The following is a 14,384-nucleotide window of genomic DNA, read 5'->3' as shown; positions in this document are numbered from 1 at the left end:
TCATTTTGTCAAGAAACTTCAACCACTAACATTTCTCCAATTTTAGCAAGCTTTTGCTGATGATGGAGTAGGAATGTACATTTTCATAATTATTGGTTACATGCAATGTACATTTAATTTTGGTTGTTCTAGGTGCAGAGAATATTGTGTATACAGACAAGCCCAAGATAGAGAATAAAATGAATTAATTAACTATAAAATTTTATTGTCTAAATCCTATTTAATCAACGGAAAATTCAAATTTCAATGAGTTAAGTAATTGATTAGGTATAAATTTAATGATTTGTATATTTATATTAAGTAAAATATTAAAATTTAAATATTTATATTATATTTTATATAAAAATAATACGTTATAATTTATATTAATACGAAAATATGAAATATATATTTTTTAATTTTATTAAATTTATATATAATTATTATTAAAATTTTAAATTATATTATTTTTATATCTAATTTTTTATTTTATTATAATATTATATGTTAGATTATCATATCTAATTCAATTTATAGGAGACAAAAATGAAAATGTGTCATTGCAAGTATGGGGATACGGAGAAGTGAAGGAGGTTGAAAGGGCTAGAAGATTAGATGAGTTCAGGGATCTAGGCATGATAAAATGCTCAAAGCTCCTCCCGTTGGTAAGAGAAAGTTGCTTTGCCAAAGAGTAAGAAGTCTGAAGGATCAAAAACATCAAAGTAAAAACTGCACTGTAATAGAAGAATGAAAGGAATGGATGGCCAAAATGGCGTTGGAGGCTAAAGAAAATATTGAGGAAGCAGCTCTCTGGCATATTTCTAAGCCACAAACTACTGCTAAACAATCCACTTTCAAGGCTGCTTAGACTCGAGAAATGTAGAAGACAAAAATAACAGCATAGAATTTTCAACCAAATAATTTTCAAATGGCTTTTTCAATGAAGGGAAAATAAAATTTATATTCAAACTTCATTATCATGAATTATCATATCATATAAAGTATATAAATATATACATAATTTATCAAAACCAAATTTATTTACGAATTATTTATCAAATATTATATTAGTTTAAACGAACCAAACATAAACATATTTTATTATATTGGTGATTTTATTGTTTAATTAATAAATCTAACGGAACAAAAACTGAATTTATTCAGAGTTCAAATTGAACGTTGTGCTCGTTTACACCCTTGCCGAAACACCATTATGTCAAAATACGTGGCTACTGACGAGTTGCAAGGGGTGCAAAGATAGGTCTATCCCCGAAGCTGAACATTAATTAATGCTACAGGAACTTACTTGACAGGAGGCAATGATAAACGTGCTAGATTTTGCTTCTTTCGTCACACTAAATAATCTCAGATCTCTGCATTTTTACTTATGGCTAATAATAAGTTCTACAAGAGGGGGCCATATCTTAGCAAATTATAGTTGCAAAGTGGAAAGAAACTACACATGATTAATCACAGAGAGATTTCTCGATAAGCTATACGCTTTAGCTAAATATGCCAACTAGCTATCTTCCTAGAAACACCAACCTATACAAAAAAAATCCACCCAATAACTTGGATCATGTTTGAGAAGAGATTCAGCAGCCAAATTATTTGCAGCAATCATCTTGACAATGTTCACCCTGATTTGCTGTTTACAAAATTTAGCTCAATGGCCAGAAACGGATAATGAATTACTTGATATTTGGTTCCCTTCTAACTGAACTTTTCTCATCTTTGCCTTATCAACACGTGCTTGCCGAACAGCTTTTTGGATTTTGCGATCATTATCCTTGAGCATCTGATCTATTTTGCCTGATGGAACTAATAATGGACCAGAATAGTGAATTTTGTGACCCTTTGACCCATAACCAAGCTGGAAACAGATATCATTATAAGAATGTATCAGACACTTGAAATGGATAAAAGTGATTAGCTAGCAACCAAAAACCTAAAAGCATGTCGAACTGTAAAAACAAGAAAATACAAAATACAAGAATCAACAAATTATCACAAACACCCCACTTTACTACAATGAGGCTCTTCTTTTGCGCTAAGTTGAACGGGAGAATCAATCATCAAGGAAGAAAAAAAAACAGGTTCGCTACTTACCAGAACTGGATCTTTGTTGCTACTTCTTCCATCTTTCTGCAGCACACTAAATTTTTGATCCTGTTGGATGAAGGCTTCTGAGGCCTCTTTAAAGGAGCCTGAAAATCTTGCAATCATTTTTGGAGCTTCTGATTGTGAAGAACCATATCTTTCTCTTTGATCTTTAGATATAAGACTACTTCTTGCTGCCACTAAACCTGACATCATTGACAAGTCACTTCCAATAGAAATTTTGGGAGCATCATCCAGGTTTTTCCCAGACTTTGCCCATGCAGCCTGGTGAGCCAGTGGCCCTGAATGGGAGGCTCTCTTGTGATGATTCCCCTGTGCATCTGCATTTGATTCTACTGCTTGTGATGGTCTAGGAGGATCTATAGGAAAGCCTGAGGCAACTTCTTCAGGATGAGGATTAAACTTCTCACTCTGGCTCTTTGAATTGGATTGAACTTGTCTTTTCTGGAATGTCAAAGCAATGTTCAAATTAATGTAACTGTTGTAAAAGAGGAAAATTTGATTAAAAAAGAATAATAAAATACATGAAATTATTTTAGAAGAAAGCTTGTAAGCAATGAAATTATTTTAGAAGAAAGCTTGTAAGCAAAGACTTCAATTGGAATTTTCTTTTCTTTCTTCTTTTCTAAAAGGCTAGCAAAAAGGGAAGAAGCAAGCACAAAATCAAGCAGCACTATACTAGCTTCCTAGATGTCTAAATCTAATCCATCTAGTAGTAAATAATCACTCAAATCAAATCATAACAAACTTCAACAAACAATTCAGTTGATAACTACTTTACTCCAGAATTTTCATGTGAATGTTCTCCAAGGAACTTCAATCCTTTGGGCTTAATTGGGTTATAGGGTAAAGCATCAGTTGAATTTGTCATTACTGCAGCATAAGCACTGTCCCTCAAGCTGTGAGGAGAACAAGGCATTCACCTCTGACTTAAATCGGTTAGGTCCCTACAACTGGTTAGTTATCCTCTCCTACCTTGATTTTACTCAGATTTTCAGAATCAGAAGTTAGATTCTGCTTCCTTTGTTATTTTCATTTTCAATTCCCTTCAGGATTCAATTTATTCTTATTATAAGTTTATAACAGCCTGCCCTCGATTGAATGAAGAAAAGGGGGAAAGAATTATATCTCAACCATGTTTAAAATTAATAACATATCTAGAATGGGACCAAGCACCTAAAACAGGTTATAATTTAAGCTTAAAAACCAACTCTATATAGCAGAACTGGCTTAATTTGCCGTTTTTCCAAGTCATTAATCTTAAAGATCTTGTGAGTTGTGACAATGATGCATAAACTAGTTAAGGATGCCCATCACCAACAAGTAGAGCAAAAAGAAACGAAATAGCAAATTATTAACCAAATTATAAGTTACCTGCATTGACAAGACTAGTTCAGCGTTAGCATTAGGTGCTGGAATGGCTCGAGACTCTCTTGTTGCTCTCCTGTCAAGATCAGGTCTCTGGCCTATGGTTCCTGCTGCTCCTTGTCTGATAACACACACAAAAGTAAGTTTATTAGCACTTATACCAACCACTCAAGATTTCAGGCCATTATGACAGCAGTGGCAGAACAGCAAAAGAAGATGATAAGAGCTCAGCCAATATAAACAGACACCAAGTTTATAACAGTCCAGCATGGGCTGAAGATCAAAGAGATCAAAATGTTTGATTGCTAGACTGAAATGCAATTACAATTTTTTCGTTGATCCATTTGAAGAAGTCAATTTTCTTTGGAAGTAAATCCTCACAAGCATCAAAAGAGTTCAAACAAAATTTTCCTTAAGAAGCATGAGATCTTCCACAGAGCGTAAGCATCTTCACAAAAACAAACTAAATAAGATTAATATTTGATTGTAATTAAATATATAATAAACACCTTCTGGCTTCCTCATCCCTTATTTTTGCATCAAACTCTTTGCTTGGAGGATATTTTGGCAAGCTTGAAGGATCACAGGGAAGAGGTTTTGTTGTAAAGAACTGAAAAACACAAATAAGAACAAGTCAAGGACAATAGATAACACTAATAAATCATTACAACAGAAAAGTATAACAATGTGATTTAGGATTAAAAGAAGTACATCCCACCATTTAGAAAATTGCATACACAAATGCCAGCACCTATCTAAACAATACGTTCCAGATTAAAATTTCCAAAGTCATAGTGGCTTAGATGAGATGGTAATAAAGCACTGCAGTTCTTGCATCCAAGACACCAGGGAATAGAACACAACCCAGGAGGTTACACAAGCCAAGAGTTTGGCATTCATGTTTCATATTTAAAATCTAGTACAAACTCTTTGAAAGCCTGACCTGGAGGCTCATGTTAACACATGACGATTAACCATGATAGCAGACTGCTTGGCATGCAGCAATCTTTCCCATAAATACCATTGCAATTTATTCTGAGTGAATGAAATATAGTACAACAAAGTTCTATTCCAATTGTCAAACAAATAATATGTGCAACTTGTTTTTAGATACTAGAATGTGTCCTACACTCTGAATGAAATCATGTTCACTTAAAATCTCTTAGCAACAATGACAAAATTCGGAAAATAGAATATAAGAATTTAAAAGGCAAAAGAGCTAAATATAAGCAATGATTTCATGTCATCTTGCTAAAATAATCAAGCCATTTTGCAAGAAAAAGAAAAGAAGGAACCCTTCATTACCAACATTCACCCCCTGGCACCATCCCCCAGCAGACATGCATGAGATTATGATTGTCTAAAATTTTAATAAAACATAAGTTCTCAAAAACATTATACCTCACTCTTGACAGCAGAAGCAGCAGATCCACGATCAGCAGGGTCAATGGAAAGTAAGGTCTCCATGAGTGCTAAAGCTGGTGCAGGAAATTCCTTAAATGTTTCTGCAACACAGCGTCTATAAGGCTGTTGGGGCTTAAAAATGGTTGCATGAGGCAACTTTGATTTTCTCCAATAGTCTTCAGAAGGTGAGCCACAAAGTTTGAAAATCTTATGCAACTGCTCCACCTACAAAACAGAAAGATGCAGACCTCAATCATTTAATTTTTACAACCAAAACTTTCCAATTTGACAGTTTAACAAAACCATGTCAGATTACACTAAAGTTTCTGCTCAAAACTCTAAATGCTTAGTAGGAAATCTTTCATTAAATGATAAAAGAACACCTCAGTTCTTCCAGGCATAATAGGCTTGCCAGCATATAACTCAGCAAGTATGCAACCTGTACTCCATAAATCCACAGCAGTACCATAGTAAGTGGCTCCAAGTAAAAGCTCTGGTGGTCTATACCAAAGAGTTACAACACGGCTTGTCAAGGATTGACTTTGATGGGGATCATAAAAACTAGCCAGACCAAAGTCTGCAATCTTCAAGATGCCATTATTGTCAATTAGAAGGTTGGAACCCTTTATGTCACGATGTAGCACACCACGGTTATGACAATGATCAAGACCACACAATAGTTGATGCATGTAACACTTAACCTGCCCAAATTCAATAGATTGAACGTCAGGATAGCCCTTCAATGCAAAGCATAAATTTATGATTTTGCAGAATATTTCCTACTCATTAAGACTGCAATTTTTCTTTTTTTAAAAAAAATACAAATCATGTAATCCCCATGTTTGGAAGACCTCTCATGGGAAACTTCATTCTGGACCACAGTCACTACTTAGTACTTAACAAGTAAACTTTGGAAAGAAGAAAAAAATAAAAAAGTAAAACAATCTGAAGTACCTGTGATTCTGAAAATTTCAAACCCGGGTGTGAAGCAAGACCAGCCAAGTCATGTTCCATGTACTCAAAAACGAGGTACAAACTGCAAGACATCCTTGAGGTAACCAGACCTTCCAGCTTTATAACATTCGGATGATCAAGTCTACGTAGAATGTGAATTTCCCTTGCCATAAATCGAACACTCTCTGGCTCGAGGTTATCAAATCTTACTTTCTTCAGAGCAACAACTTTTTTCTGATCTAAATCACGAGCCCTATAAACACTACTATAAGTTCCCTGGCCAATCTGCATAAAAAATACAAGTCTTAATTGTTGAGAAACTGTCAATTTAAAGCATAGTGTTAGGTCATAAGATAAGAGAGATCACACAAAATGCTTGTAGTATAGAATCAACAAAACATACTGAATTCCAAAAATCTATCTTCTTAATATTCATTGCCACAATTACACATCTGAAGTCAGTAAAAGGGTGGCACCAAAAGAACAGGGCATGAGAGTGGAGGAGAATGACAAAAATATAAGATAACTTAATGTGGAATAAAGGTATATTATCACTAGATTTAGAGAGGGTTTTTGTTTGTAATTATAAATTGGTAGTGTTTGGATTTTATTGAGTTTGATTTAGGACAAGGCAAGCTTGGTTCGGTGTTATCTATCTATCTATATCACAGTCTGTTCTTTGTTTAAGCGTAAAAGGTTTTGTTATTCTATTAAATCGTTTATAGTAACCCATATCTTAATTTTTGACTAAATGAAACTAAATATTATGTCCTGCAATATAGTAGCTGCTAGAATTTTTCATTACTAAGGTTAGAAAAATAGAAAGAAAAGTCAAGATAGATACACTATACAATAAAACCAATGCACAAAAACCTGACAAAGTAGAGAAATCTTTGTGTTCAAGAACAGAGATCCAACTATAACCTCGCAGTAAAGCATTGACACACCTGAGAACGAAGATATCTTTATAATGTAAACTGCTAATTGGCTAGCAGTTAAGGAATTAGGAATTAAGACAACATATTTTACAATCATTAACAGATGTCCAAATGGATTACAAGGAACTATGATTCCAGATATAAAGGCACAAAGGTGAATCTCAACAATTAATGCAGTGACTAAAAGAGAACTACTTAAAATCAACTGATAAGTCAAATAAAGAAATTATCAATGATATTTGCAACATGAGGACCAAAGATATACAACAAGCAACACTGTAACCAAAAAATTAGATTAAGTAAGAGCATAATTACTTTATCCAGCTTCTGAAACGAGTCTGCACGCCGCGGTACCCATGCCCTGATTGCTTCTCCTGCCACTGCAGCTAACCAAGCAGGCCACCCTGCTGCTACCTGATCTCCTTCTGTAGCTTTGGGAACACTACCCATCCCAGGGTGTTGACTAACAACATACTCCATCTTCTCCCTCTTCCTATCCAAACTCTCACCATTTAATGGAACCGAACCATTCACTTGTTTATCAACCAATATTGTCCTCCCTTCATTGTTATCATACCAATCCTTTGCTCTATATGCTTCCTCCCTCCTCAAAGGAGTAGCCCTTGATACCCTAACATCTGATGAGCCATTAATCGAAGGCCTCTCTCTAGGACTATCCTTACTATCTTCAATAGCAGAAGGCTTACAACAAATGCAACCCATCACACACCAAAACCACCCCTCAACAAAACCTTCTATAGTTCTGCTTACAGTGTCACTAACTACCCTTCATTCCTTCATGAATCCTATTTTTCTAACACTATACTCCTCATGCATTCCCATCATACTCAAAAAGCTTAGAAACTCGAGTAAAAACTAAAATCATAAAATCATAAAATTTCAGATTTAATAAAATATCCCATTTCTTCACCAGCATTCAACCAAATGAATATAACCAAGGAGCAATTTTTTTTTTCTTAAAAAAACCAACAATGCTGCAAACTTTACTAAAAACCCGATATTCAATGCAAATTTTCCAATCTAATCAAAATCCCATGTCTTCAACAACATTTAAGCCAAATGAACACATGACCAAGAGCCCATTTCTCTAGAAACCCAATAAAACTAGAACCTTCACAAAATACCGACAAAAAATCCTCTTCCAAAAGCAAGCTTCCAAGATAAACAAGCTAATACAAAGTCAATACCAACCTGAAAATGACAGCTCTTTATACACTCAAATTTTATTCTACTCTCCTTATCCAATCAAATTATTCAAAACCCACGATCCTAAACTACCTAAAGCCTAAAAAACCAAAAAAAAAAAAAACCCACTGAAAAATCTTCACTTTTTTCAAGTACCTTTAAGAAAAAGCTTGTTCCTTTGCATTAAAAAAAGCTTGAAACTCCGAAAACCCAAGAGAGAGTTAAAGTGATATAAGGTCTGCAAGTAAAAATGGAAACAGAGAGAAATGTATCTAAAAGAAAGTTCTTTTCTTGGATTTTGAGAGTTCTCTTTTTTCTGTTTTACATAGAAAACTTCTTTTCTCTTTTTGAGTGTGGAGAAGGGAAGTAATGATACTTGGGGCAATAATTTATTGGATTTACGTTTTGTGAAACCCAATGCCTAAAAAGATATTCTTGATGGATTTGATGATCATGATCCCCCCCCCCCCCGAAGAGTTTGTTTCCGAGGGTCTAAAGGCCAATTTTTTATTGAGGGTCTAAATTAATAATTTTTTTTGTCAAAATCTTAGTTTGAGGGGAAAAAAATATCATTTTCCATGCACTAATCGCTCTTTGGCTACTTCAAAGTGACTAATAACCCAAAAAAAATTAAAACAAAAGAAAAAACAATATAAACAGGTTAGCCAACAAAAACTGTCAAAATCTATCAAATTACAAATAGTTTTATTCATAAGATCATGCATACGTGAAATTTATGGCCATGTCCTCTTTCAATAAGACAAGTGAACAAACACTAGGACCCATTTCAATATCAAAGATGGCTTAGGATTGGTCCACAATTTTGGCTTTGTATTACCCATGTCTCCATTCAATTCAACATTTGGTAAAGCTTCTCATGATTAGGAGCTTTCTAATTTCTATCTTAGTTACCAACTCCATTATTTTATGGGGAAATTTTTAGGGATGGTGCAAAGAGGTCATTGGCATCTTTTTGTTTAGAAGAGAAGATCAAAAATGTTTTTGAAAAGTTATTTGAGTTATTGATTAAAATATGTTTTTTTTTTTTTCTTGGTAGGTAAGGTATGAAAATCATGATGAAATTTATTTAAAATTTTTTCAATAAGTTAGAACCATCTATTCAAATATTTTAAACTTTAAAATATTTAAAAATAATGATGAAATTTATGAAATAAGATAAAACAATCTATTATGTAATATAAAATTTTACAATATTTTATATGAGAAAACTTGTATATTCTTAAAAACAATCAAGGTTTGATGCTATTTTTTTTTTTTTTTAAGAAAGATGAGTTTTAATTTATTTGGTAATTTTTTTCACATATATATATGATAAAAATAATTTATTTATAAAAAATTGTTGTGGAAGGACTTTATTGTTTTTCTGAACAAAAATTTAGGACTTTAATCAACAATAACAATATCTATGTCTAATCCTCCTCCTTTATAATTGTCCATTTCATAAATCTAAGTGGTGAACAACTATTAAATCTTTCTCTATCTTTGATGCAACATGTGCAGTTGGATGACTATGATATGATACTACAAAAGATAATCATATCAATGTCACGTATAGAACAAATTTTGTATTGTTGGTGAGCAGTTTCTATTTTGTCAAGCCACGGATCAAAATTTTTTATAAGTATATATACATATATATATATATATATATATATTTTGGTGCATAAAATATTGCAATTGAAAATATAGAAAGAAATTGCGAGCAGCAATATTTGAATTTTAAATTTGTTAGATATTACTTCTTAAATTAACTCTATTAATTATTGAACTAAACTTTGAATTTTTATAAGTGATTTTCTATTTTTTAAAATATGGAAGATGAACTAAGATATTGGACCACCTATCTACCTACAATTAACCAAGAATTTAATGTTAAATTGACATTCAATGTTTGCAGGCAACTTTCTAAATGCTAAAGCTTGTGGAGCATTTTAGTTGTTTTTCATTTTCAAAAACTTATCTTCTTTCGGTTAATATCTAAATGAACTTTAACAACTTAAGGTTTCATTTGTTCGTAGAAAATAATTTTAAAAAATGAATTTTGAAAAATATTTATATTTTTTGAATTGAAAGAAATTTTTTGTTGTTTGGATAAATTAATAAAAAATATTTTTCATTGTTCAATTGTTTTTTGAAAATTTTGTTTTTTAAATAATATTAATATACTATTAAAATATTAAAAATTATTTATTATTAAAATATATTAAAATTATTTATTATTAAAATTATTAATATTAAAAAATAATTATATTTAATATTAAAATATTATGTTAATACAAAAAATACTTAAAATAAAACTATTTATTATTCTTTATATTATTTATTAATATATTAATATATTATTTATTAATAATAATTATTAATATATTATATTAATACTATATCATTTATTAATAATATATTATTTATTAATATATTATTATAATATTCATTAGTTAAATTAATAATATTTATTATATTATTTATTAATATAATATTATTTATTAATATTAATATATTAGTATAATATTTTTTTATAATAATATTTATTAATATAATATTATTTATGAATGTCTTGTAATATTATTTATGAATATTATATTTAGAGTATATTACTTATTCATATAGTATATTTGTTAATATATTATAATATAATATTATTTATTAGTATAATATATTAATAGTATTTTATTTATTCATATAATATTATTTATTAATATATTATAATATAATATTATTTTTTATTAATATAATATTATTTATAAGTTAAATTATGCACAAAAGTATTGATGAGTAATTCATATACAAATAGCTTTTTTTCGAAAAATATCTTCTCCTTTTTAAATCAAAAGACAATTTTTAGAAAAATAATATTATTTTTCATTGATTAGTAAATCATTTTCTGTTGATTGATTAGTTTTTTGTCAAACAAACACTTAAAAATACAAAAATCATTTTTTGAAAATCATTGAGCCTAAATTTTTTCTACATCGATTAGGGTCAATCAATATCGTTCATGGTGATTAGTTAAAAAAAATCACAAAAATGTGTTGAGGTCAAAATCTGTCGTAATTATGATCATAATGATGTTCAATCCAAAGACTTGGTGTTTTGTTTCTTCTGAGGGAAAAAAGCTGGAGGATCTTGCTCATGAATGGCCAAGACAAGCTATATTGGGGATATCGCCTTAGCACTGTCCTGGTTGTTCCTTCTTGTATATTCATGGAGGGTTCAGAAGTATGATTAATTTGACCTGAAAAGAAAGAGAACTTGGGATTTGTTGACAGGAATTTGAACAAGAACTGATGCAAAACTGATTGTTCAGACAAATCGGATTTCTGGAATTTCAGCCCAAACTGAAAAGTGAAGCTTTAAGACTAAGAAAGTTGTCTTGGGAAAATTGGAGTGAAGGGATCCAAGATTGTCACCTGCTTGAATCTTGTTTAGGATCTTGAACATGCTTCAGTTCAAAGAAAAGTGAAAAGGAATGTGACATGACGCTGGCTTTTTTGCTTTACCCTGGCTTAATGTAATAAATTTCCATGTAATTTTTGCTTCAAAAGAACAAGAAATGTAAGCAGTTGCTGTACTTTTAGAACAAGCTTTCTTGTTGGTTGGCTGATAAAAACAATTGATTTCTTTTCGGACAAACGATACAATTTTCCAGAAATAGAGAAAAGATTGATATTTTTCATCCTTTTATTGATTGCTTTTAACTTGTTATGAATTCAGGAAGTTATATCCCTTTCCCTGCAGCTTTGAGGGACTTCTGAGTTTTAAGTGTTCTGTTTTTAACAGAAACGTGTCAGAAACAGTTGGGATACTCGTGTGCTGTTCCCGGATCATTTTTTTTTTATTTTGTTATTTTTATTTATTACTTTTTTATCGTAAAATTTACCTAATTAAAAAGAATAAAGGGTCAAAAAAATCAAATGACGATGATACTTGAATATTCAATTGGTCTCGTTTCTCTTACGATTTTTATCTAATAAAAGAAAAACAGTTTCTCTAAAAAGATCTCAATCTCAATTTAAAAAAAAAAATTTCCCTATGAATTAGAATGATAACAAACTATCGAATATGAATTATTTTAATATTTTTATTAATTAATATTTTTTATTATAAAATTTATTTAATTAGAAATAAAAAATATGAAAGAAAAAAAAATCAAATAGGGTGACTTGGTGATGCTTTCATTGACTTCCTTTTTTTTTTGTTTCATAAAATTAATTTAATTTAAAAAAGCATAAAAAAAAGATAAAAAAAAACAAATAACTTAACACGTGACATATTATTGGTATCAAGTAAATCACAAAAAAAATTTTAAAAAATTTTAAAAATTTATTAAATATAAAAAAAAAAACACATTACATGTTATTAGCATCAAGTAGGTCTCATGCCAAAAAATTTAAAATCTTTAAAAATATATTTACAAAAAATTTTAAAAAAGAAAAAAGAAGATTGGTATAAAGTGGATCCTATTTTAAAAATTTTTAAAAGAAATTATTAAATATAAATAAAAGTAAAAAAAATAAAAAAAGCAATAAAAAATTTTAAAAAGTAAAATGTTTTCATAAAATAAAAAAACCAAAACAAATTTATGGATGCCATTTGGCATTTAAGTTAAGTTCCGAGCAAAATTTATCTAATGTGAAGATTTAAAAAATGATAAAAAAGAAAAAATTTAGTAAAGTGGGTCCAACATTAAAAAATTTTAAATCTTTAAAAATATTTGTAAAATTTTAAAAATCAATAAAAAAATTCTGGCCAAAAATTAGAAAATCTCAAAAAGCAAAGAAAAAACAAAAAAAAAATGGAGGAAGTGCTACGTGGCAGTACATGATGAGGCACCATTTGCCGTACATGAGTATGATTTGTATTTTAGATAGCAAGAAAATAAGAAAAAGAAAAAATATGAGTTAAATGGCTAACACGTGACGTACTATTAATATCAAATGAATTTGAAAAATAAAATATAATTACTATTTATTAAATTTATTAAAAATAAGTAAAAAAAACATGTGACATGCCATTCATATCAATTGAATTCCAAAAAAAATATAAAAAGTTCTTTGTTAATTATTTTTTTTAAAAGGAAAAAGTTGGAAAAGGCAAAAGAGAAAAAGCAAAAAAAAAAAAGGTTTGATATGAGTGGATTTCACATATAAAAAGTAAAATCTTTAAAAATAAATATTTTTATAATTTTAAATAATGTTATTAAATATTTTTTTAATTTAAAAGGGTAAAATAAAGTTAAAAACTTTTGGTATAAGTAGGTTTGGCGCATAAAAGTTAAATTTTAAATATATATTTTATAATTTTAAAAATTATTCATTAAATATTTTAAAAGAAAAATTAAAAAAAATAAAAATACATATGGCAGCCCAAGGATAATGTATTAATAATAGTATATTAGCAAATTTTATATTTTAGATTAAATAAATAATAAAATATATATTTTTATAAATATTATGGAGTGACTTGAGACAAAATATTTTAAATTCACTTTTACTCGCTTTTTTTTTTTTTTTTTTAAAAAGAAATAGACTTGATTTGATTTAATATTGATTTTTACAAAACATACATATTGAATTGAGATGGAACAAAATCTATTAGATATTAAATTTTTTATCAAACAAAGATGTCATAGTTTAAATTTTTTTTCTTTTACCATTTTTATTCTCTATTTATTTTTTTATAATTTATCTAATTTAAAAAAGGATGAGAAGTAAAACAAAAAAAAAACCAAATAGATATGACACGTGAATACCTAAATTGATTACCTATTATCACAAAATATATATAATTAAAAAATAAAAATCTAAAACAAAAGAAATTGCAAAGAGTAAAAATATTAATTTCTATAATTAAAATATTAAATAATAATTTTATTAATATAATACACATATATAAAATTAAAATAATAATAAAATATATATTTCTATATATACATTGAAATAAGTTGGGACAAAATATTTTAAATATGCTTTTGTCTCAATATCGTATCTTATAAAAAAAATTTAATCTGTTCTAACTTGATTATGATTTGAAAAAATCACCCATACCAAATTGAAATAGATTGAAACATATTGAATATATATTGTTTTTGCATTTTTATCAATCAACAAATTTTGTTATCAAATTTATTTAATGAAAAGTATAAAAAAGATAAAAAAGAAAAAAAGATAAATGGAACACTACGTGGACATCTCCATTGTTCTAATTTTTATAGCAAAATTAATTTAATAAAAATACATAAAAAAGAGAAAAAAAAAGAAGGAAGTTTATAGGGGTATTGCATGAATATCTCAAATGAATTCAAAATATTAATTTTTTAAATTAAGGTATTAAATAATAATTTGATTAATTAAAAAGTTTTAAAATGAAAAATAAAAAATAAGGTGTTACGCTTAT

The 14,384-nt window shown here is 28.9% G+C and overlaps 1 protein-coding gene across 1 annotated transcript; it reads right to left on the bottom strand.

Annotated features, from left to right (window-relative positions):
* Positions 1–1,332: 1,332 nt before the first annotated feature.
* LOC111287611 (putative serine/threonine-protein kinase At1g54610) lies at positions 1,333–8,495 on the bottom strand. The gene is made up of 8 exons (XM_089759739.1): positions 7,080–8,495; positions 5,827–6,111; positions 5,256–5,573; positions 4,870–5,097; positions 3,978–4,078; positions 3,475–3,589; positions 2,089–2,544; positions 1,333–1,852 (listed from the first exon to the last, which is right to left on the bottom strand). The coding sequence occupies exons 1-8, from the start codon at positions 7,485–7,487 to the stop codon at positions 1,646–1,648; spliced, it is 2,118 nt and encodes a 705-aa protein (XP_089615865.1). The 5' UTR covers positions 7,488–8,495; the 3' UTR covers positions 1,333–1,645.
* Between the last annotated feature and the right edge of the window lie 5,889 nt (positions 8,496–14,384).

The sequence above is a fragment of the Durio zibethinus genome, chromosome 4, assembly GCF_047325235.1.
Source record: "Durio zibethinus cultivar Kanyao isolate XHJ-2024 chromosome 4, ASM4732523v1, whole genome shotgun sequence".
NCBI lineage: Eukaryota > Viridiplantae > Streptophyta > Magnoliopsida > Malvales > Malvaceae > Durio > Durio zibethinus.
The sequence above is the reverse complement of the archived record's forward strand: the minus strand, read 5'-3'. Positions and strand labels throughout refer to the sequence as shown.